A 25,483-nucleotide genomic window follows, 5' to 3' on the forward strand; every position below is an offset into this window, starting at 1 on the left:
AGCATTGGAGCAGATACGGTTGTAACGTAAGGCTTGGCTGTAGACAATAGATCGAGTGGTATGTTTAGGGTGGAAGCTGGAGGCATGTAGATATGAGTATCGGTCTGTTGGTTTCTGGTATAAGGTGGTATTTATTCGTCCATTATGAAGTTGTACAGTGGTGTCCAGGAAGTGTACCTGTTGTGTAGAGTGGTCCAGGCTTAGGTTGATAGTAGGGTGAAAGTTATTGAAGTCCTGATGAAACCTCTCAAGGGCTTCCTTCCCATGGGTCCAAATGATGAAGATGTCATCCAGGAACCTTAAGTATAGTAGTGGTTCCAGTGGATGGGAGCTGAGGAAGCGTTGCTCTAAGTCCGCCATGAATATGTTAGCATATTGTGGTGCCATGCGTGTGCCCATGGCTGTGCCATTCACCTGTAGATATAAGTTGTCACCAAATTCGAAGTAATTGTGAGTGAGTACGAAGTGACAAAGTTCAGTGGCGAGGTGTGCTGTGGTTTTGTCTGGGATAATATTCCGTATGGCTTGCAGTCCATCTGCATGTGGGACCAGTTCGGATCATGCATCTGACGAAGAGAACTTGATTCTCGAAAGCTTATGCTACAATAAAATTGGTTAGTCTTAAAGGTGCTACTGGACTCTTTTTGATTTTGCTACTACAGACTAACACGGCTAACTCCTCTGGAACAATGTTTTAAAACTTTCTTTTCTTTCTCTGAGATAGAACAAATACTGCTCTCTTTCCAGTGCATACCTCACACACAGCTAAACAGAAATCAGGTCTGTTGGAGCTCTGGTAGGGCTACTATTCTGTTTGTCTTCCAGAAATTTGACCTCTCTTTTTTCAAATTAAGGTTTCTTTTCTCTTTCCCTACCCCCAGGCTGTTTCGTTTGGCCTTTAAAGGAATATTCTTTCCTGTTCCCTACCGTTCTCATTCTTTAGAGTCCCAAAGTATGAGTTAGCACCCTGCCTTTTATACCAAAGTCACCTCCCACTGGCTGTTCCCGTATCTCAGGTGATGCAAAACCAAGGGACTATGCAAGCAAGGGTAATGCCTGCTGGGAAGGGGAGGCGTGACTGTAAAGAGACAAACCACAACAGTCCCTGCTTGTTTCAATGGCTTGTTTTGAAAGAGCATAACTTTTTCCTCTAGTCACAGGATTTGCACCGAAAGAAAATGGGATTCTTTCTCAGTTTTTCCCTAGAAACTTGGGGTTTGATCATTGTTTTTCTGAGCATCTTTGTCCTGTAAGTATAAACTCTGGAAGGTTTGCTCTCAGTTTGGGGAGGACTGCTGTGTTGGGGAGAGATTGGGGGAAGTGGTTGAGGAAGAAACGTGCCTGGGAAATGGTCATTGGTTGGCTGACAAAAAAAAAATTCAGCCGCTGTAACTAATGGAATGCTAAACGAGATAACTAGGTACAAAGAGGGAAATGCTGTACTTTTACTAAGAGAGAAATTTGACAGGCATTTGTTGATCTTTTCTCTTCCATACAATTCTTAATAGTTGCAGGATCCCTCTGTGTTTACATACTTGTGTGACTATACTTGGTGCTCCCCTTGTTATAGCTACACTACAAAACACTGCCTCTGCAAAGGGCTCTTTTGATGACAAAAGAGGCAGAAATTCAGTCGGTGTAGCTTTCCCCAGCCTGATATTTCCATGCCTAGACATTTCTACGTGATATGTAACCAGCAGTAAAGACATACATAAAGCCAGGATATAAAGCCAGTAAAGTCTTTGCATCTAAGTTCTGATCTGGTCTAACTAGAGCAACTGTTATTCCATGTTATTCCAATTAGTGGGTGGGAACTGAGAATGGATTGACATAGTCTACCACCTTCTCTAGTCATAGATCCAGAGGAGTTAGCCGTGTTAGTCTGTAGTAGCAAAATCAAAAAGAGTCCAGTAGCACCTTTAAGACTAACCAACTTTATTGTAGCATAAGCTTTCGAGAATCACAGTTCTCTTCGTCAGATGCATGGAGGGCAAGAAGAAACTGGTCAGATATATAGGTGGAGAGGGGAGGGAGGAGTAGATGCAAACAGTAGCTTCTGATATGGAGATCAGTTTGCTTCTGTTAAGGAAGTCAGTTACTTCTGATAATGAGATAACCATTCATAGTCTCTATTCAATCCCAGCTTGACTGAGTCAAATTTACATATGAATTTCAATTCAGCAGCTTCCCATTGGATTTTGCTTTTGAAAGGTTTCTGTTGGACTACAGTGACCTTTAAGTCTTTGGTAGAATGTCCTGGTAGATTGAAGTGTTCTCCCACTGGTTTCTGGACGTTGCCATTTCTAATGTCAGATTTGTGTCCATTTATTCTTTTGCACAGAGGTTGGCTGGTTTGTCCAATGTACAGAGCAGAAGGACATTGTTGGCACATGAGGGCATATATCACATTGGAGGATGAGCAGTTGTAAGAGCCAGAGACAGTGTAGTTGACACCATTGGGTCCTGTAATTGTATTTCCTGGGTAGATATAAGGGCAGAGCCCTCCCCTCTCCACCTATATATCTGACCAGTTTCTTCTTGCCCTCCATGCATCTGTCGAAGAGAGCTGTGGTGCTCGAAAGCTTATGCTACAGTAAAGTTGGTTAGTCTTAAAGGTGCTACTGGACTCTTTTTGATTTCACCTTCTCTAGGTATTATGGTGACACTCTTAGAAATTAGCAATAGCACCCATGCTTGAACTGTCCATTCCCCCACTTTTTTACATGGGCCTCAAAGAACTGTTGGCAACTGAGACCAGGATGCTAAAACAGTGTCCAGTCTGGATCGTGGCGCTCCTGGGGCTTTAAGCCTTCCTCCTCAGCAACTGGTTGAGTGGGCCCCATTTTTTCCTTTTCGGTTGCTAGCCGAGTCTTCTTCGTCTGACAGCTTTTGGATCGTTTTCCCTGGTGCATTTTACAGCTGTGGTCTCAAAGAGGTCTGAGCAGATTGTATCTGGGAACAAAGAGTATAGCATGAGGGTTTCCCCATCCTCTAAGGAAGAGGGCAGTTTAGGTGAATGATGGAATTTCTGGGATAAAACTGCTTGCTGGAAAATCATGCAACAGGTCTTCACTTCCAATTGCTGATTGTGTGTGTGTTTGTGGTGCTTTTAAATTCACCATCTTCTTGCACTGGTGGTCTTCCTAGCTATGGGATCTGGCCGTACAATTTCTTTAAGAAGCTGGGGGTTCCTGGGCCGCAGCCTTTGCCTTTCATTGGGACCTTTCATGAATACCGAAAAGTGAGTATGACATCCCTCTTGGCAGTGGATTTGGGCAGGGCTTTTGCAAATAGTGTACATGTATTTGGAGTGTTGTACTAGTGGAGTGAGAGTGCAGGCCGGGCTATCGTGTTGCTGGAGTACAGAGACTGAAGGGTTGTTTTAGTTTGCTTTTGCAGAACCAAGTGGTTGCTATGGTTATTATGCTGGAGAAACTGCTGATGAGCAATACATTGCCCAACAAAGTCCGTAAACTTTACCTTCGTATGTTGCCATACGAAAGTTTAGAATACAAGTGTGTCTAGTTTATTTAAAAAGCAAATATGCTAGATGCCCTACTTATTTATCTGCCACGTTTGTATCCTCTGATACCCAGTAAGGCAGAAATGGCTGAGCAGTCATGACTAGACATGGGCATGAACAGAAAAAAAACCCCAAACACCCTGTTCGTCGTTCAGTCACATCCACGAATAACGAACATGGGTGAACATGAACTGTTCCTGGACATGTTTGTTGTTCGTGGGGGTCAGAACCTGCCCACACCCCAACCCCCCCCCCACACACACTTAGCCCCCCTCCCCTCAAACCCACTTACCTGGCCCTTTAAAGATCCCTTTAAACTATCAGCTGGCAGGCGGCGGGGGGGGGGATTTCCTCACCGCCGCCTGCCAGCTGATAGTTTAAAGGGCCCTGTCCTGGCAAAAACAGCAGTGTCTGCTGGCAGCTACTTTGAAGGGTTACCAACTGACCTTCCCAATGTCTAATACCCACCAAATTTGCAGGGGACATAGTCCTCACTGTCCTCTGAAGACCCCCCAAGTTTCAGAGAGACTGCACCCCAGGAAAGGCATGATCCATGAGTCTCCCTGTTGGCTGTCATTTTCTCTTCCCAGTGGCAAAAACAGGACTCTGGTGGAAGTACTTTGAAGGGTTAAAGCCAGAAGGAGTTCAGACAGAGAGTTCAGTCCCTACCTGCCTCCAGTTGCCAAGGGGATTGATTGCAGCAGGTGCCAGACCGCCTCGCTTGCCGAAGGCTGCCGAAGGCAACGAACGAAGCTTGCAACGACCACCTGTTCGTTTAGGATGGGGCCTCATGAACAGCTTGTTCGAGAACAGCAGATTAGGCTGTTCGTTGGTTTTTTCTGTTTGTGCCCATGTCTAGTCATGACTTGCTCAAAATCATCCATTTTGCTTCATGGCTGGGGTACAGATTTAATCCTGGATCTTCCCCAGCCTGAATCCACCATTTCTGCTCTGAATAGGTCGTCCATCCTGGTTTTCTGTGTGCAGGGAAGCTCACGCGTATAAGCATTTTCAAATAAATTACATGCATTGTAGAGTTCGAATCTGTGAAGATGCTTCATAAGACTATTGGTCTTTTCTTATGACATGCCTTATATTGTTATCTATTAACTGTGCAATCCAATCTTATTGCAATGTATGTTGTATACTGCTTCACTTGCATTGCTAAATTTTGAAATCTGCCTTGAGTCTTTGTGAGAAAGGCAGACTATAAATAAAGTAAATAAATGAATCTTACTCACTTTGACTGACAGCAGATGTTTAGGGTCTCAGGTAGGGGGGTACTTTCCCAACCCTGGCTAGCTATCCTTTAAATGGATACACCAGGGATATGCCCTGGTGATGCTGCTGTGCTGGAACCCAAGGAGCCCGCAGATGGTGTGAGCCTGGTAGTGGCCTCTGGTGCACTGGCAATGGGTCTTCTCAGAGTTAGGAATTGAAACAGGACCTTCTGCCTGCAAAGTGAGTCTTCCACCACTGAGCCACAACCCCTCCCTAATACAGGTGGTACAGTCATGTGCTAGGACTGTACCGTGTACCTGCCATTGCATTTGGGTTGGTTCTGAAATGATAAATGAGCCCACAGCATGAGTTCACTCTCATGCTTAGCACAAGTTTAAGTGGGTTAGAGGAGGAGAGTGTATAAATTTTGAGGTGGTTTATTGTCCCTGAAGAGGTGGCCAGTTGGACTCTTACAAGAATTTCAAATGGGAAGTGAACGTCTCGTTGGGTATCCCACTTATTTCTGTGTGTTTCTCTGATATCTCTTTTATCTTGGCAGGGGATTCTGCAGTTTGATCAGGAATGTTATCTGAAGTATGGTAAAATGTGGGGGTAAGTATCCCAGCAAATGATATGCTGTGTATTGCTGTCTGTACACGACTAAAACTTGCCTGATATTCCACTCATATTCTATTGATAGCAGCCCATTCTTGGGCTACTTTGGATAGTAGCATCAAAGTTTTGGAACCAGTTGCTGGCAGAAGCACAGGCTGCTGCCTCTCTCAAAGACAGTTTTATTCAGGTGTTTTTTTCTTGAGTTTTACACTGCTGATTGGGACTGCCATTTTTAGGTACTGTATTTGCTTTTACACCTAGTCATTGCATGTACCTGCATCTGCTGATTTTCTTCTGCTCTACCCTTGTTCTTTTTCTTCCCTTTGTGCCATTTCTGATAGGTTGTAAGGCAATCTGTCAGGGGACCTGTGTGTCTACCTTGCTCTTTGTACCATGTCCAGTAACATTTAAATCACTAAATAGTTCTACACGTCTACCTGTTCGGCCAGTTCTCTTGTCATCATAAGTTGCCACATCCAGAGGGCACTGGGAAAAGACATTCTGTGCCCAAGTAATCAGAATTCAGCGCCAAGAAAAGCTGAGTTCCACAACCTTTATAGCTATGCATACTTTCACTGTATTTTACAAAGCTTGCTTTTCACTTTGTATAATTCTGATTTTTACTAGCCATAGGATGAGCAAGGACATTGATGGTCTCACACTCCTAAGCACATGTTTTGCAACTATAAGGGATAAGAACATTGCATCATTTTTTGCACTGCTACAGAATTATAGCATAGACACAGTCTTGACAATTCCTGTAAGTCCTTGGACAGCACTGTCTGCCTGAGCCAATTCATCGTAATTTGCAACAGAGAGGAGGAAGCCTCAACATTATAGTTGCAAGTTAGGCAAAAATCCCAATTTATCTTCTTTCGTCCTCCTAATTTTTGGCAACTAGAATATTTGACGGCCGACAGCCAGTGATGGCCATTCTGGATCCTGCCCTCATCAAAACCATCCTGGTAAAAGAATTCTACACCTATTTCACCAATCGCCGGGTAGGTATCCCGTATGGAGCTTTGATAGGCCATCCTGTATGCTGAATGATAGCGGTTGCCAGGGCTTTTTTTCTGGGAAAAGAGGTGGTGGAACTCAGTGGGTTGCCAGCACAGGGAGCAAATCTTGGGGGAAGGTGGTGCCCTTGGTACCACATGTGCGCGTGCAAAGTGTGTGCATGCTTCCAGGGCCAATGATGTCACTTTGAGTCAGCTGGAACAAGGGGAGAGTTAAACTTTTAAAGTTTAAATTGCCCTAGGCAAAAATGGTCACATGGCTGGTGTCCCCTCCGCCTGATTTCCAGACAGAGGGGAGTTTAGATTGCCCTCCACGCTGCATGGAGGGCAATCTAAACTTCCCGTTCTCTGGAGATCAGGGGAAGGGACCACCAGCCATATGACCATTTTTAAGAGGTGCCGGAACTCCATTCCACTGCGTTCCCACTGAAAAAAAGCCCTGGCTAGCCACACTGGCAGGTGTGGGGGACACTTAGCCGGTGGCTGGGCTTGCATTAAGAAGACTGGGCTGAGAATTCAGCTACCTGCAGACCCATCTGTATTTGTATCTTGGACTCCCTAGGACTTCGGTTTGAAAGGAGAACTGGAGAATTCCATAATAGTAGCCCGTGATGAACATTGGAAGAGAATTCGTACTGTCCTCTCTCCCTCCTTCACCAGTGGGAGGCTGAAGGAGGTAAGGCAATGAGGGCTATCTATCAGTCGCAATTTTATTTCCCCCTTCCTCATGATTCTCTTCATCTTTGCCTTATCCTAACAACCATCATCTGAAATAAGTTAGGCTGCCAGAGAACGGCTGGCCCAGGGCCATGCCGTGAGATTCATGACTGACACAGGCCTAGCCTGACATTCTTAACGCTACACCACATGGGCAGGGTAGGAATCTTTATTGATTCGCTATTTCTTTAGAAAGGTAGCAAAACATCCAGTCCCTTGCTGTTCAATGGGTTAACTAAACTTGTCATGAAAATCAAACTGAGTTTTGTTACTCTGTCCTTGCTGGTCTTTGGAAGAATGGAGGAAATGCTCAGCTTCATCCATCTTAACCTAGTCTAATTATCACCATAGTTTAGGTCCCATTTTTGGGTAAAGTGAGAACAAATCTATGGGGGAAAGTCACTCCAGTCAATCATGACTGAAGAGATATAGCAGGGTTCTCTTCAAGCAAGGTCATAAAAATGATTGGACACGTTGCAGGTAGACATTCGAAATGCTTGGCAGGATGCCGTTTAATGGATGGCCCAAAAGACTGTCTCGTGCTTTGGTTTGTATTTCAGATGTTGCCCATCATCAATCATTATGGAGAAGTGCTGGTGAAAAATGTTCAAAAGAAAGTGGACAGTGAAGAATCCATAGACATGAAAGAGTGAGAAATTCCTGTGGACCTGATGGGCAATAGTCCATTTTACAATGGGAATTGCAGAAGAGTTTGCAAGATGTCCTTTGCATTTTGCGTTTCTCCTGCACGGCATCTGAATTGGAGGTTTTAGCTTTTGAGTAACACGTTCATCAAAATTGTGCGGTGGAGTCTGTTCTGAAGAATACCACTTTGGATTGCAAATACATCATATTTGATGTTTGAGGTGAAAGGCAATAGAAAAAGACCCTCCTCTAGGGGGTCTGGATTCATCGCCAGCTTGACAGCTCCCTCCTGGCTGTTGCCATCTTTGATGCCAGTTGGAGGGAGAACAGGCAGCAGCCAGGCCCCCCCCCCACCCCCCATGTGCCTGGAGCACTGAGAATCCACTCTCTGGACATTTTAAAAGTATATTTTAATGTTGCTTTTTTCATTGCCGCCAGCCTCTTTAGGAACTGATATGCAATAAAAATAGGACAAATAATCTGTGTGTTCTCCATCTTTTCCTTCCTTCTGCTCTCCCCAGCATCTTTGGGGCCTACAGCATGGATGTCATAACCAGCACTTCCTTCAGCATCAATGTAGATTCCATGAACAATCCCGACGATCCTTTCGTCATGCACATCAAGGAGTTTCTCAGCACCAGCTTCTTACACCCCCTAATCCTCCTGGCAGGTACGAGGTCTTTATGTAGTATTTATGCATTATAGCACGTGGAGGGAGGGAGCCAATTCCAAGGTGCTGCTGATGCCTGTCCGTCCATAGTATGTTTTCTCCTGCCTTTCCTCCAGTGAGCCCAGGGCAGCATTTGAGCCTCACAACAGCCCTATGAAGTAGGCTAGGCTGAGAAAGAACGATTGGTTCAAAATCAGCCATTGAACTTCATGGGGTGATCTCTGAAATCCTGCAAGTCAAACACTCTATCCTGCAAGTCACCAGGCTTTTTTTAAAATGAAATTTGATTTTTTTTTGCACACCTCACCTTGATGCACCCTGTAGTTTTTTAAATTTTAAAATTTAAAATTTAAAAATGTATTAAAATACTGGTTTCAAATGCAAATGGTAACATTAAAATTAAAATTAAATTAAAATTAAAAAGCTACAGTCCAAATACCCAGGAAATAACTCATATCTTTTCATACCCCAGCACAAATGGTATAGCACTATACATCTGGTTTTAACTCCTAAAGGAAAAGCCTGATAAAACAAAGGCAAAAGCTACAATAATTAACAGACCTCCTACAACATGCCCTCTAACTCCAAGAAATCTGCTTCGTATTGTTATTCCTCAGACGCTTATCATTTAAAATAAAAGCATAGCTCACCAATAAAAACATAAGTCACCATAGATCTTGTGGGCACTTTTCAACGTTTAAGGAGAGGGACTGGGCATCACCACAAAACACCTCTGTATTTGTAATTATTTATTATATTTTTATCCCACCCTTCTTGGAAGGAGCAACCTACTTCAGTGCGAACCACCCCCAAACCCCCACCCCTTTACCTAACAATAGTCCTGGTAGGTTAGGCTGAGAGACATTGATCCTGTCTTGCACTTTACAGGCTAGCCTGGCTTAGCCACCAACTTGGCTGGCTAAGCTCAAGAGCACAGGGCGTGCACCTTATGGACTGCCTGACCCAGCAAGGCAGCCTTCTCAAGCCTCTGTCTAAACAGGTCGGGTGTTAATCAGGCTCAGCTGCCTCTGCTAGGTGCTGGTGCTCAGAGGCTGTGCTGGGCTCTGGCCAGGTTCCTGTGAGGAATTGCCACTCTCAGAGCCAAGCTACAAGTGACAAATTACACTTGCCTGGCAAGTGAACAGACTCACGTGTATTCCTCCCTGTTCACTTGTGCTCCACTTGCGCTCCACTTGATCAAGTGGAGGGCAAGTGGAGGGCAAGTGAACAGGGAGGAATACACGTGAGTCTGTTCACTTGCCAGGCAAGTGTAATTTGTCACTTGTAGCTTGGATCTCAGAGCTAAACTACATGAGATGAATTACACAAGGATGCTCGAGTGAAGGGAGACGCAATGTTAGCCAGGAAGCGTAGTTTGAATTTCACCTCTCTCTACAGAGCTGACAAAGATCGCTCCTCAGAGAGTTTGTTAATTTCACCTCTCTACAGGACCACAAAGATCACTCCTCAGAGGGTTTCTTAATTTCCTCTTTGCCTCCCTGAAGGCTCTGTCAATTTTTAACAAACTGCATCTTCCAAAATACCACTTTGCTTTTCCTTTTTTTGGCAGTCCTCTTTCCATTTCTTGCACCACTGCTGGATAAGCTAAGAGTCACTTTCATGCCAGCAAACTTCATAAACTTCTTCATTGATGTTGTCAAGAAAATCAAGGCGGACCGGCAGAAGAATGATCACACGGTCAGTCTAGTCTATGTGGTCTCTTTGGGAATCTATGATCAGTGTTGCTGCATGCTCCCCCTTTGCTTAAAACCAATGGAAGTTCTGTGCAGAACTGTCTCTTGCTTCTTGGGCCACCTCCTCAGGTTGAAAGGCTGCTTGGGCATATGGCTGACCGTTCCCTCTTGCTAACTACGGCTCCTCCATCTCTGCTCTTTCACAGAACCGGGTTGACTTCCTGCAGCTAATGATGGACTCCCAGATTTCAAATGATGCCTCTGAAGAGGCAAATTCCTATAAAGGTAAATGCACACAGATGCCTCCCTTGAATTTTGGCTCTTCATGGTACTGCTAAGAGGGCTTATGATGGAAATGAATGAAATGTGCAGAAATAATGAGTGTGCAGAACTGAGGATCTCCGTTTTCTTTACGGGTGCCACTTTGAGACCTTAACAGTTTAGTTTAGTTTAGTTTAGTTTAGTTTAGTTTAGTTTAGTTTAGTTTAGTTTAGTTTAGTTTAGTTTATTCGGTGTTTAACCCGCCCTCCCCACAAGTGGGCTCAGGACGGGGTGCAACAGTCATAAAATACAATTACATAGCAGATTCTACAATGAAATCCAGCAATTAAAATTATATATATACAAAAACCTGATATAGTTGGCTACACATTCCTGCCCCCAGCATACAAAGAGGAGACAGACAGACACACGAGCTGTACTCGAATACCGGAGACCGTTGGGAGGCTCAATGATTGTCCTGACGCCGGCCTCAGCTGTAAGCCTGGTGGAACATCTCCGTCTTGCAGGCCCACTGAAATGATAGAAGATCCTGGCAGGCCCGAGTGTCCTCAGACAGAGAGTTCCACCAGGTTGGGGTCAGGACCGAAAAGGCCCTGGCCCTGGTCGAGGCCAAGCGAGCCTCCCTAGGAAGAGAAGAGAACAGAAGAAAACTGAAGAGAAGTGGTATAAAAATTGAATAAATAATAATGATTATGTGAGGGAAAGTTCTTAGTAAAGTGTAAAGCTCACTCCTGGTTTGATTCAGGATTTTAATTTTTTTAAAGTGCATTTTGAAAGCATTTGCTTTAAAAAGAACCCTCATTATAACTATAACAGTATAATTACCACAGTGTCTTATATTGTGTTTAATTTTTTTAATTACATACACTCAAAAAACACTATTCTCAACATACAAAATGATGAAAAACATTTGTGTCTGCAACATCAAGAATTAGTAAACATGACTAATTTAGTATAAACCAATAATTAAATACCCAAAGAAACACCCATAATTGGTAAAAACCTCTGATTAGTACAACGAAATAAGTAGATACCCACAGAAACGCCCAATTGCATTCAGAAAGCTGCATTGATGCATCTGACAAAGAGAGCTGTGGTTCTTGAACGCTTACGTTGCATCTGGTGAAGACAACTGTGGTTCCTGAAAGCTTACGCTACAGTAAAGTTGGTTAGTCTTAAAGGTGCTACTGGACTCTTTACTATTTTGCTACTACAGACTAACACAGCTAACTCCTCTGGATCTATTTCCCTGATGTTTATTCTTTTAGGAGTCCTATGAAAAGGGCTCCTAAAAGATCTCTAGCCACCCATTCTCCTTAAAGGGTTAAGGTGCACTTTTTAAGACATTGCTGAGTTTGATAAGATTTAGATAGAATGTGAGGTATAAATATGTTGAATAAACAAAATATTTTGGCTCTCCTTTCATAGCGGGGATTCGCAAATATATTTTCCTTGCACATTTTTTTCCTGTGCTTTTCCAGCTCTAACTGACAAGGAGATTTCAACACAGGCCATAATCTTTATTTTTGCTGGCTATGAGACCACCAGCACCGCCCTTAACTTCCTATCGTACTGCCTGGCTACACACCCAGATGTTCAGCGGAGGCTGCAAGAGGAGATCGATGAAGCTCTTCCTAACCAAGTAAGAGCATCTATTTGTGACCTCAATGCCTCATGAATTAAGGATAGACCAAATGGTATACACAGCTAAGAAATACATCCACAGGAAGAGGAAGGCATACGCTTTAAGAACCTCTTTTATTTTTAGGGGCAGAAAACTGTTAGCACTGAATACAGGATAGTGAGAAAATATGGGCTATCTGTGCTAAAATCTTAATGCATAGAACAACCAAAATATCACAATGTATTGTGCACGGTGGGAAGTTCATAACAGCTGTTCCTAATAATGGATGTTAAACAAAACAAAAAAAGCAGGGTTGGGAGGAGAAAGATGTTTTGGGGCATGATGAAAAGCCTAGTTTGCAGTTTGAAAAAAAAAATCTTATTCGGGTGAAGGTGTTATGCAAACCTTGCTAGGTTTGCACGTTCAGGTTGCACCCAAAACCACATGCTGAAATACAGTTGCTCTCCCTTTTAGTAAATAGGAAAGCCAGCAGTTGCTATCAGTTTATAACATTAATCAGAATATGCTGGTCTCCATGAAGACTAGACCTTTGCTCGTAAAAAAACTGAGAATCCTAGGATCCTGACAAATGCCCCCTTTCCATGATTCAAGATCTAAGAGAATGTATCAACTGCATTTTTGTTCTGCTCTCCCTGCCCAAGCTTGGCTTGGCAAACATGGTTCTTTCCCCCTACAGTTTATCTCCATAACAACCCTGTGAGGTAGGTTAGGCTGAGAGAGAAAATTACCCAGCAGACTTCATGGCTAAATGTTGATTTGGATCTAGGACCTCTGGTTCTGGTCTTAGATCCAGAGGAGTTAGCCATGTTAGTCTGTAGTTGCAAAATAGTAAAGGGTCCAGTAGCACCTTTAAGACTAACCAACTTTATTGTAGCATAAGCTTTCAAGAACCACAGCTCTCTTCGTCAGATGCATCTGACAAAGAGAGCTGTGGCTCTCAAAAGCTTATGCTACAAATAAGTTGGTTAGTCTTAAAGGTGCTACTGGACTCTTTACTGTTTTGGTTCTGGTCCAGCATTCTAACCTGTCTGCTATACTGGCTCTCAATATTATTCAGTAATTCATGCCCCAGTTGTGAAAGCCTACGTATCTTGACAGTCTCCCATACACTAGGAAATATTTTTTTCATTCTCAGGCCACTCCTGCCTACGATGCAATTCTTCAGATGCAGTATCTTGACATGGTGGTGAATGAAACCCTCAGGCTGTACCCCGCAGGAGGACGTATTGAGAGGGTTTGCAAAAGAACCACGGAGATTAATGGAGTGACTATCCCAGAGGGAACTGTGATTGTGATCCCAGCTAATGTTTTGCACCGTGACCCAGAATATTGGCCAGAACCAGAAGAGTTCAGACCTGAGAGGTACGTCGCAAGGAAAGATGTTCTCTCTGTTTCAAAACCAATAAAGAAAAGTCACAATAACAGGCAGGAGGTGAATGAGATTGCTGAAATGCTTAAATAATGCATTTAGAGTTGTTCGCCATCTCATCTCTACGATGCCACACAGAGCCTCTTTATGGTATGCATCCATAAACTGTGCGTGGAATTTAATTAACTGTACCGAAGAAAGTGACACCTAAGCTGGCTTTTGCTGCTGTCACACTGGCCTGGTTTTATGGCCAGTATTAAGAGGAGAGCCGGAGGGCAACAAGCGCTGAGACATAAGAATCCACAGTGGAAGAATAAAGATGCATGTAAGAAGCTAAATTTAATGTTCAAGGGTTTTAGTTAGAAAATAACCTTTGCCGAGTGAGAATTTGAAAGAACAGGAAAAGAATTGATGGTGCATATGGGAAGGGCCTCATCCGTTCTGATTCACAAACCCGTCGAGCACAATCTAGAGGAATAGTCTCCTGTACAAGCTTCCTTTAAATGAACAAGGTTTATGCAGGAACATAGTTTGTGGCTATTTTGAGGGCTTTTAAGATGGCTCTGGCCATGACAAATTGGTGCAATCTTTCAATATTAGCCCCTTCTGCACCAGGGACATAACTCCTCACTTTCTGAAGTCAAGCTGAAAGGCATGGAATCGACTTGTATGTGGCCGTTCGCACCTCTCTAAAACTTGATATTAAAATCTTTAATTCTGATATCCAGATATTTAGCCCCATATACAAAATTCCCTCCCATGCCATGCCAAAGCGAAAAGAATAAAAAGGGAATTTCCACCTGTGCTTTCAAACCAGCGATTCATTGATCCTGCACTGGAATTTTTTAAAAAATTGAAAAGAATAAAGAGGGGAGTGGGGAAGAATGGAAAGGAGGGAAGGGGGAAATGGCTGGCTAGATGAGAGTAGCCAATCACAGAGCAGTGGGCTGGCAGGGGGCGGGAGAAGGGGGAAGAGGGTGGAATCCCAAAATGGAACAAAGAGTATGCACGAAGAAACAGCCTATTACAAAGTGGATTTTTTTTAAAAAGTCAGGCTATAAGTTCTCAGGAAAGCTGGGGGAAAGCAGCATAGTGGTCGGAGTAACTACTCATAGTAGTAAATCTGGTGCAGATGGTCACAAAAAAACCCCCAATGCTCCAGGATGGGAACTGGACCAGCAACATTTTCCTGTGCAGACTCAGATATTGTCCGTCATGGAGGACATGTTCCTAAACCAATTAGCATAACAGCTAAATTAAAGTTAGCAGCATTTGTATAACACTTCATCTGTATTATCCTCTCATTATCCTTACAGCACCCTGACAGTCAAATTTATTCAGTCAATGACCAGCACAAATCACAAAACTACAAAATACAGATAAAAGATCAACCATAATATCTGATATACATGGACAATTTCATTTTAAAAGATATTAGCTAAAATTTAAGTTCAGTATGCTTAATTTCCTGGTGGATTTTGCAGGCTGCCACAAAAAAATTTGCCCAACAAATTGTAATCTGGAGGTTATCACCCTCGGGGAACCTTCTTAAAATATCATAATCTGAATGGCCAGGAAACCTTCTAAGCAGTGAAAAAATAATTTTTAGATGTATTTTCTGACAAAAATAGCAATAAAGCATAAGGTGTTCGGTTTATTCCACCTCACCAGTACCACAAGGGCAGAGTCTCTCCCACATGGGGATCTTTTTATATCTCCCCTCTAACACCACAGAGGGGAGAGCTTGCCATTTTGCCAGGGAGAATGCCCTCCGTTGGCCCGGAATCCCCAGGAAAGTGAGACAGGGGGCTGGAGCCACAATAAATCTAAGATTTTCTGGAATCATAACATTTGGCGTGCTAGTAGTAATACCTCCCTGTCACTCTATATTAAACAATCTCTGTTTAACCGTTGCTTTAGCTTGGCCATAGCCCATTTCTAGGACAGCTTGAAAAGAAAGTCCTAAAGTCAACAGCTTATGGTGCACTGCTTTTGCCCATGAGGATTGAAAATTATCTCGAAGGATTAGAGATGTCAGATCCTGAGGGATATAATTTAACTTGAGCCAAAAATTAATAGAGGCAAGGCTTAACCTAGCCTCCACTTTAACAAGACCAGACTCTAGATGCAAGCTTGCGTTAGAGACACAGGTAGTTGAACTGTTGCTTAAAAATTTCGATTGAACGTGCTCTAGTGATGCAAAGCAAGAAGAAGGTGGACCAAGTGTTGTCCTGTACAAAAGTTGGGACAGTGTTTTTGCCTAGAATAGTTTGAGGGCAGCTGCTAAATAATTCCCTTTAGTGCATAAGAACTTGACTACGCCTTGGGCAGATTTTGACCAATAGCAGCTGCATGTTCACAATGGTCATTCCTAGACCCAGACGAATAAATTACCGTCCCCAAATACTTAAGACATTGTACCTGCTCTAGCCTATGCCCACTGATACTTCATAACAATCTTATTTTCCGACTCCTGCCAGAGGATATAATTTGTTTTTTTAGTGGTTAATTTCTAATTGGTTTTCTTTGCAATAACAGCTGAACACTTTGAGTGTTCTTCTTAGCCCCACACGGGTTCTGGGAAAGTATTACCGTATCATCGGCAAATAACAATGCCGGGATCTTTCTGTCTGCTAACATGGGGGCATGTGTATCAAGACAACACCCTGACCTGGATGGTCCAGGCTAGCCTGATCTCCTTAGATCTAGGAAACTAAGCAGGGTTGGCCCTTGGTAATACTTGGATGGGAGCTCACCAAGAAAGTCCATGGCTGCCAAGCAGAAGCAGGCAATGACAAATCACCTCTGTTTATCTCTTTCCTTAAAAACTTTATGGGGAGGTCACCGTAAGTCAGCTGTGACTTGACTGCATCTTACCCACTATCCTTACTACAGCCCTTTAAGGTAGGCCAATATTGTTCTCTTATTGCAGACAGCTGGGGATCAGAGAGGATGGGTTGCCTAGGATGAGTTCAGGGCAGAGGCAACAATTGAATCAGGGACAACCACACTTTTTCTTAGCCACTATACTACACCAGTTCTGTCTAATACTAGATACCAAGTGGAAGAGACCAATTGATCATGTCCTGTGCTATCCTGTTCTTGCTTTCCCCATCCCTTTCAGCCTTATGGGTTTTGTTAATTAATGTATTCAAAGAGCCTAATGAACACAGTAGCTAGATGCTTGTATCCCAGCATTTGTCCCAGAGACGCTTAGGTATTTCAGGTGATAAAACTGCGGCGGTTTCCTATAGGCAGCATTATCTATAGCTGTAATTATTTCTGTGAAGAACACTCCCTTCGGGTCTGCTCTTAAACCAGTAATTTGACAGAACTGAATTCCCTCCACAAATGAGGATTTTTGAGTGCCAATTTCAGACACCTGGTAGATCATATTGGCCAAGGAGCTGAAATACAAACTAGAAAATCTCCCCAGCTCCTTGCTTTCGAATCTTGCCCCTTCTTCCATTCCCCAAGTGGCCTTCAGTAAGCCACATCCTGTCTCATTCCTGCCTGCAATACTGGGATGATGATATTTTGCTATCTGACAGCAATGCTTATTCTGTGAACCTAGGCAGATGATGAGAGGGAGGGCAGGAAGGGTTACATCAACGCTTAGTTCTTGTGGCCCCTTCTTACATGCCCAGGGTAATGCCAATCACCACTTTCAGGTAGCAATTTTCCCCAGGCCAGTTTGGCTTGGGATCCTGATGTTTTGCCATCTCCTGGGCATGGAGTAAGGGTCACTGGGGATACAGGAGGGAGGTAGTTGTGAATTTCCTGCATTGGGCAGGGGGTTGGGCTAGATGACCCTGGAGGTCCCTTCCAACCCTATGATTCTGTTTGTGTGTATTTTGTGTGTGTGTATGTGAGGATACAACATAAAGTATGTGAAGCACTTTACATTCTCAAAAGTCTTGTCTGAATAATATTATAACAAACTTCTCATTAAATGTTCTTGTTATTATTACCTTTAAACCCTAAACTTTTGGGGGTCAAGGCCAGGGCTTTTTTTCAGCAGGAACGCTGTGAAACGGAGTTCCGGAACCTCTTGAAAATGGTCACATGGCTGGTGGCCCCGCCCCCTGATCTCCAGACAGAGGGGAGTTGAGATTGCCCTCCGCGGAGGGCAATCTCAACTCCCCTCTGTATGGAGATCAGGGGGCAGGGCCACCAGCCATGTGACCATTTTCCCCGAGGGCAACCCACTGAGTTCCACCACCTCTCTTCCCAGAAAAAAAGCCCTGGTCAGGGCCATCTTCTTCCCTCAGAGGTTAGGTGCAGGATTATTACCAGAGATAGGGCCTGGAAGTTCCTCCCTTTGGGAGCTGTCTGTTAGCTGATAATTGGCTTCATTGGTTCTGCTACTTTTATTGTTTTTAGCTTCAAAGTCTTGTATTGTTTCACTGACAGTTTTGTAAAATTATTATGACTTGACTGCTCTATGTAAGTCATCTCAGAAATTTTTGAGCAAAGAATACATGAATGTTCATTTTTAAAATAAGTAAGAGTATTATCTTCCTGGAATGACAGGAGATAGTGTATTTGTTACTCCTGCCTTCCAGGACATGCCTTTTGGGACAAAAGCTTCATCGGACATATTTCTCTTCCAATTTGGAAACAGGTTCAGTAAAGAAAACAAGGAGTCTATAGATCCCTATACCTTCCTGCCCTTTGGAGCTGGTCCAAGGAACTGCATCGGGATGCGCTTTGCTCTCCTGGTCTTGAAGGTGGCTGTGGTCTTCCTCTTGCAAAGATACTCTTTCAGAACCTGCAAAGAGACACCGGTAAGCAATGGGTGGGGGCAGAGGAGCTTTCAATGTGAAGCAAATAACAACAATAACTGCACTTATATACCACTCTTCTAGACAGATCAGTGTCTCACCCAGAATAGTGAACAAGTTAGTGTTATTATTATCTCCCCTGGGGCTGAGAGGAATGGCTTACCCAAGGCCACCTACTGTGCTCATGGCAATAGTGGGATTCAAACCAGGAGAGTGCTGATTCACAGCCAAACCACTTAACCACTGTGCTACAGCACAGTGTTTTTAACTAGCTCGCGTTATCTTAATAGATGAGCATTGGCCAGTCTCACCATATCCAAAGACCAGCAAGCTACTGAAGAAAGCCATTCCTTACAAATAAATAGATTCTGCTGATTTCTCTGGATCTAGAGAAACCATTTTAACCATTTAATAATTATAGCATTGGTGAGGTGGGAATAAAAACAGGCTGGAGACCACATCATGTGATTGGACCGCAAATAAATGAAGTTACGAGTCATGATGAGGGTTTACTCTATAAGCACTGTGAAATCTGGCAACTCAGGTTTCTATGAAACTTGGCAAGACTGATAAGTTAACGAAGACTTCCTATATGCCCATTGTTAAATGACTGTGAAGTGCTAGAGATTACATGACCATCACCCTGATATTGTGCTGTCCTGGTGCTTTACGTGAGAACAGCTTGCTGGCTTTGTGTTAAAGCACACACGTAGAATAAGTGCTTAGACACATTTTGGTGTTCCTGTTAACCCGCAGCGGTGTGTGTGAAAAAGGTTGCTGGTGAATAAAATATAGAGATAAAGGGGGTAAATATGGGTGCATGCTCCCGTTGTTTCCGACGCTGCTGATATTTGCTGAATCTTCCCGACTTCATTCCAGTCACAAGCTTGTTTTTCTTAATTTTCCTCCTGCAAATGTCAAAGATCCCCCTAGAACTGGACACCAAAGGCTTCATGCAACCAAAAAAGCCCATTAAGCTGAAACTGGTCCCCAGAGCTCCTGCTGAACCCGAGGATTAAAAGAATCTGCGGCTACGGAGAGGCTGCTGCTGCCTCCCTCCTCCCACGCCATTTTTCAAAAACACATATATTCCATGTCCAGGTGGATTTTTTAAAATTGTCTCCCATAGATAAAAATGAAAACGCAGTAATATGCTTCTGAATATTCTGTAGACTATGCTGTGAAAAAAGGGTGCTTGCCACTTGAGAGATCTGATAAAGTTCTTGGATGTTCTATTACAGTGACAAGGTGTTACGTAATGACCGTTACTTCTCTCACGCCTGAAATGTTTCATTGAATGTAAATGACATACACATTAGAAGACTTCTTGTATTAAAATTGACAATGTGTTTGGTATGCTAAAAGGCCTTGTAATGGCCTGGTGTGCACTCCAGCAATACACTCAATTCATTCTCTCGTTTTTCTACGTCCCCCTCCCCATTTCTGATGGATGAACACATATTTCTTAATCTTTTTTGTTGCTCTCTTTCCTACAATAAATCTGGTTCCATGCATACTTTCTTTTTTAAAAAATCTGTGTATACATACACCCCATCGATGTCTCCTCTTCTTTGCCTTTAACATTGTCCTGCCTTTTTCATAATTCTACTTGCTAGTACCTGGAAATCCAGATGCCTCAGTTATCCCTTGTCTTGAATTTCCGTATGATTATCTATCACAACAGTGCTTGCCAGTTGTAGCCTTGGACCCTTCAGCTTCACTGTTGTTCCTAATCTATTTTTTAAATGTTCGCTTTCTCCCCCTTCCTTCTGCTTTCCTTCATTTATACTATACGAACCTTCTGTGTTTGCTCGGCATTTTTAAGACATATTTCCAAATATCTGTCTTAATTTACCTCAGGAATTTTCATGAAGAGATTTTCCCCCCATTGTTTCTGCACACATTTTACTATCCAGTTTTTATTTGACTATTAATGTCTGATACTAAATGTAAATGTAACAATTCCTCCCCTCTCACACACACTGTTTATTTTATGTAACTCTCTGGGGAAGAGGGGTGTAAAAATACTTTTTAAAAAACTCGCCATTTACTGAATTTATTATGTGAATTTTCTAAGTTAGTTAATTTATTTGTTTGTTTATTTAATTCGATTTATATTCCGCCCACCCCGCAATTGCAGGCTCAGGGCGGTTCCATTTCTTCATCATGGACACTGCTATCAACAATCCATCCCCTCACAGAATTAATATTCTTGCACTCTGGTTCACATCTTTCATAAGACACCTTATCTGTGGCTTTCTAACTGCCATCATTTTATTTTATTTTTTCCTTAGATGAGATAATGTTTTTATCTGTATCCCTTTTATAATTGTGCTTTTTCTTCTACTTTTTCTTTGTTTATAGAATTTTCTACATTGTGCAATTGGGCCTATCACTGTGGTGACTTATTTTTTTTCTCCTCAGAGCCAAGCTACAAGTGACGCCTGACACAGGTTGGACACTTGTCAGGTTCCCTCAAGTTTTGATGGGAAATGTAGGTGTCCTGGTCTTGCAGCTTGGCTCTCCATGTAAATGAAGTTTACAGACCCCCCCACCCACACACACACTCAGTGGAGGGGAAGGGGGGCGCCTGGCGAGAGCCTGACGCCTGCACTCCCCTCCTGACTGCGTGTTCTCCCTCCCATAGACTGCCGGTCTGTAAACTTCAATGGAGAGCCAAGCTGTAAGACCAAGACGCTTAAATTTCCCATCAAAAGTTGAGGGAAGCTGACAAGCGTCCAACCTGTGTCAGGCATCACTAGTAGCTTGGCTCTCAGTCTCAGAAGTTGGCCTGTGATTCAATCTGTAACCCTCTTTTCCCTCACAAAGTTTACAAACAGGTTAGAATAGTTCCATTTTTGCAGACTTGCTATCACTTTCAGCTTTAATTAACAGTCTCCCAGCTGCCCATTTCTTCCCTCTTTGCTCTTGACAGAGATTTTAATTGTTTGTGACATTCTGCTTCTACATGTGTAGTACTTGGCAGGAACTGTAGGAGAAGGGGGAGAAATCTTCAATTTTTTCCTCCTCCATTTTTCCTCCTGAGCAAATCTGGCCATTTTAACTATATTGATGATCTTGCCACTCAATTCAGTACTACCTAGTGATAAGAGGGTTGAAATTGGAGGCCAGGATTGGACCACAGTTTCTGACACACACACTAAACTCATATTTATTTCTGATTGACACAGCTATACACATTTGGTTTCAGCACATCCTGTTGGGTGCAAATAGGTCTACAAAACGTCATGCTCACTGGGGCCCTACCGGGGTGACATGTGGGGCTTTTTTGAAATACGCTGAAGAAATAAGAGCATCTCACTTGTACGTAGGGTTGCCAGCTCTGGGTTGGGAAATATCTGGAGATTTGTGGGGTGGGCCTGATGAGGGTGGGGTCTGGAACTCAGCAGGTTATAATACCATAGAGTCCACCCTCCAAAAGCAGCCATTTTCTCCAGAGGAACTGATCTCTGTGGCCTGGAGAGCAGTTGTAATTCTGGGAGATCTCCAGGCCCCACCTGGAGTCTGGCAACCCCATTTGTAAGGCATCCTTCTGAAGTGAAGACTTTACTGTTCCAATTTCCCTTTTCGCCCATTTTTGAACAGATTACCACCTAATAACCTAACAGCATCTGACTTTTTTTTACCACTCCTACCTCCCTCACATATAAATAAGTACGGGTCAGGGGAGAACTAGGAGTAAGTCTATTTCGCTACATAGCTATATTGAATCGATAAAAGATACAAGATAAAAATGAAAGAAAAAACTCAACAGAAAGAAGGGAGAGAAAAAACTAACACACACCCCCCCCCCCGTTTTAAAAGCCTCTAGAACTGGGGTGTCGGACACATTTGTTATGTGGGCTGGATCTGACATAAACGTCACTTTATTGGGCCAGGCCAAGTGTACCATAAAATTTAATGCCAGTACCAACGATACAAACTGTATAAAGGACGCAGGCCAACCCCATTGATGATATTATTTTTTACTCAAAATGCAAACATGCTTTAAAAATTGACAGTGTTTCCTTTATTTAACAGTCTTTGATAACTGACATATCGTGCTCTGAATTAGTACATCAAAATCTGGAGTTAAAGTCTGTGCTGTAGCAATTTTAAATTTTTTAATATAAACTTTATTTAAAAGAGAAAAGTGCATAAAGGATCTTGAACAGAATACAGGATAATAGATTTAAGCTACAACAAAAAATATAAGCAAGATATATAACACAGCTAAATTTCATAATATTTCTCCTCTCCCTCTCCTCAAGTACTTATACCGTTTTATAGTCAACATTCTGTATTCAGTCATATATATCACATTTTATATTCAACGTTTTTAAAATCTTAGTTTTATAATCGATCTGTATCCATGTTAACTATTCTTAATATTTCTTAACTTCCCGCTACGTATTCAAAGAAATCACTCAATTTTTCCTGGAATTCCTGTGTTGGTCTGTTATGCGTATAAGAAGTTAATTTAGCCATAGAGGTATATTCATACAATTTATTCATCCACTCAGTCATATCTGGATAAGATTCTGTCTTCCGTTTTGCTGCCTGTGCAATTGTGCCGTAGCAGTTTTGAGTATGCTGTTCAGGTGTGTCTCTGTAAGCAGAGAACCCACTTTTGATTTATTGACATTCATTACAGAAAAGAACTGTCCACAAAGTTACGTTGTCCCCAAACAGGGACAGAATTTTAGAACCAAAAGCCTCAAGTAGGAGGCAGCTCAGACCTCCAAATGGTAACATTTGCTAATGCCAACTTCAGAATACTTCTTCTATGGCTTGAATAAAATTAACGGTTTTTATGACCACACTCATCACATTATCCATCTTCAATGTTTTTCCGCACAGTTTCCTGGTGCAAAATGCAATGAAAATTTTAAAAAACTGATGATGTGGGTCTTCAGCTACCAATTTTTCCCTGACTTTAGCAGCAACTCCAGGTTTCCCCCCCCCCCCGCCATCTGTGGTGCTCTGTCTGAGGCCAGATCAACTGTTTTTGCCCTAGGGCTGCCAGACCCCCGGTGGGGGCAGGGAATCCCCTGCCCCCACCCTGCCACCCCCGCCCCTCCCTACCTGGCCAGCGGGGGGGGGGGGCGTGCACTTTCCATGCGTGTCCCCCTGCGGTGCTGCACACCCCAGCGCACAGCAACCGCCAGGATCAGGCCTGTTTTGGCCTGGATCGGGGGCCCTGTGGAGTGCGGGAGCGTTCCTGCGCTCCGCAGGGGCCCACAACGGGCCTGATCCGCACCAAAACGGGCCCGATCCACGCCAAAATGGGTATGGATCGGCCCGTTTTGGCACGGATCGGGCCCGTTGTGGGCCCCTGCGGAGCGCAGGAACGCTCCAGTGCTCTACAGGGGCCCACAACAGGCCCAATCCGCACCCAAACAGGCTGCATGGTGACGTCACTTCCCAGCAGTAACGTCATCACGCTTGCAGGAGCGCAGCACGCACACACACACCCCTTCCAGGTAAGAGCCAGGTCTCAATCTCCAGCTGGGAGATTGAGGGGGCCTGGCAACCCTATTTTGCCCAGTTGACAGCTATTTCATCTAGAGCTCTTAGCAGTTTGGTGTAGTGGTTAAGAGAGCCGGAACTGTAATCTGGAGAACCAGGTTTGATTCCCCAATCCCCACTCCTCCGCTTGAAGCCAACTGGGTGACCTTGGGTCAGTCACAGCTTCCCGGAGCTCTCTCAGCCCCACCCACCTCACAGAGTGTTTGTTGTGGGGATAATAATAACATACTTTGTAAACCGCTCTGAGTGAGTGTTAAGTTGCCCTGAAGGGCAGTATATAAATCGAATGCTATTATTAAGATCACTTATGGTTGTGTCTTCCATTGGAACTATTTCTAAAAATTCTTCTGTAACATGCGTCTTTTCATCAACTCCACGAATAAAAATTGCAAGCTGTGCTAAATCAATAATATCTGTGTTTTCATCTACTGCAACTGAAAATGCAATAAAGATTTAGGTTTTTTTCTATGAGTTGCCTATTAAAGTTCTCAGATAAATCACAAATTCTCTCTACAACTGTGTTTTTCCATGTGTCTGACAAAGGGAGCTTTTACTCTCGAAAGCTCATACCCTGGAAATCTAGTTGTTACACAAATGGGAGTCTTCTTGCAAGTTTGAGAGAACTGGCAGGCAAGGACAGGCAACGAGAGAGGGTAACAAGTGAAATCTTTCACCCATGTATACAGGGATCATCCCTCTAGAGAACTTTTTAATAAACAATTGGATGTTCAACCTAAAGAGTTTTTATTTGTAAAATAATAAAGACCAATTTCACTCAACACACACAACACCTTCCGCTCAGTTGCCCGGTGCTGCCGCCACTGCCTACACACAGCTGCAGGCCAGGTGCAGCAGGCGGCTGGGGCGGCGCAGGGCAACTGAGTGGGAAGGCTGGGAGGCCACCCATGCACTGACCCAGCTGCCTCCTGCACCAATGAGGCTGGCTCACAGCGGCATGCTGCGTGATGATGTCACACGCAGTGATGTCATCACACAGTCCGGGGTGAGAGCACGCGTACGCTTTGCACACGTGGGGGCGACAACAGCCCTGAAGTTGCCCCCGGCACCAGAAATTCTGGCACCGGCCCTGCTGATGTCTCTCAAGAAACTCTGTTATTGACCTCTTACACTGGTTGTCTTTCTAGCTATGGGATCTGGCTGAACAATTTCTTTAAGAAGCTGGGGACTCCTGGGCCACAGTCCTTGCCTTTCACTAGAACCTTCCATCACTACCGGAAAATGAGTATCTGCGGGCATTGACCACCCGATAGCATTTCCAGGAGTCTGACTGCATGATGTACAAATGACCTGGTTACTTGTGTGTGCTTTAACAGGATGATGACAGACCCCCCCCCCTTTTTTTTTCTTCATAGCGTACTGGGAATAAGCGTCATTTTTAATTTATATTTGCACATGGATGTTTTTGTTAGCATGACAGAGAGCCTGTAGCGGCTTGAGAATGCAGGTGGGGAATGTTTTGCCTGAAGGGGCTCCCCACCAAAAGTTTGCATTCACATAGAGACTTGAATATATCACAGAGAAGAATTCCAGGCCGTGTCTTTCATGTTTTCATGCTTTCCTTTCTACAGAGGTAAAGATAATTACAACAGCCCTGTAATGTAGGCCATGTTTCAAAGTAAAGATTTGGTCAGGTCATCCAGTGACCTTCAGGTCTGAGAGTAGATGTAATTTTGTTAAAAATTATTTCTATTATGCTTTTCCTAGCCTAAAAAAAGAAGAAGAAAGTGGGCATATGCAGATATTTCTATATAA

The 25,483-nt window shown here is 43.4% G+C and overlaps 1 protein-coding gene across 2 annotated transcripts; it reads left to right on the forward strand.

Annotated features, from left to right (window-relative positions):
- Window positions 1-1,127: 1,127 nt before the first annotated feature.
- LOC129340197 (cytochrome P450 3A24-like) lies at window positions 1,128-24,934 on the forward strand. 2 transcript variants are annotated; one of them, XM_054994829.1, is made up of 13 exons: window positions 1,128-1,249; window positions 3,148-3,241; window positions 5,304-5,356; window positions 6,261-6,360; window positions 6,938-7,051; window positions 7,653-7,741; window positions 8,259-8,407; window positions 9,978-10,105; window positions 10,308-10,386; window positions 11,865-12,025; window positions 13,164-13,390; window positions 18,022-18,184; window positions 24,856-24,934. In XM_054994829.1, the coding sequence occupies exons 1-13, from the start codon at window positions 1,179-1,181 to the stop codon at window positions 24,883-24,885; spliced, it is 1,458 nt and encodes a 485-aa protein (XP_054850804.1). In that variant the 5' UTR covers window positions 1,128-1,178; the 3' UTR covers window positions 24,886-24,934. The 2 variants fall into 2 exon arrangements, with proteins under 2 accessions (XP_054850804.1, XP_054850803.1); XM_054994828.1 differs by lacking the exon at window positions 24,856-24,934 and adding an exon at window positions 19,105-20,621.
- The last annotated feature ends 549 nt before the right edge of the window (window positions 24,935-25,483 follow it).

This window comes from Eublepharis macularius, chromosome 12 (genome assembly GCF_028583425.1).
Source record: "Eublepharis macularius isolate TG4126 chromosome 12, MPM_Emac_v1.0, whole genome shotgun sequence".
NCBI lineage: Eukaryota > Metazoa > Chordata > Lepidosauria > Squamata > Eublepharidae > Eublepharis > Eublepharis macularius.

Excerpts from the sequence above, each read along its gene's own strand:
- LOC129340197 (XM_054994828.1), top strand. The coding sequence starts at position 1,179 with ATGGGATTCTTTCTCAGTTTTTCCCTAGAAACTTGGGGTTTGATCATT. Across the intron at positions 7,052-7,652 it reads CCAGTGGGAGGCTGAAGGAG|ATGTTGCCCATCATCAATCA; the intron begins GTAAGGCAATGA and ends TTTGTATTTCAG. Across the intron at positions 7,742-8,258 it reads GAATCCATAGACATGAAAGA|CATCTTTGGGGCCTACAGCA; the intron begins GTGAGAAATTCC and ends TGCTCTCCCCAG.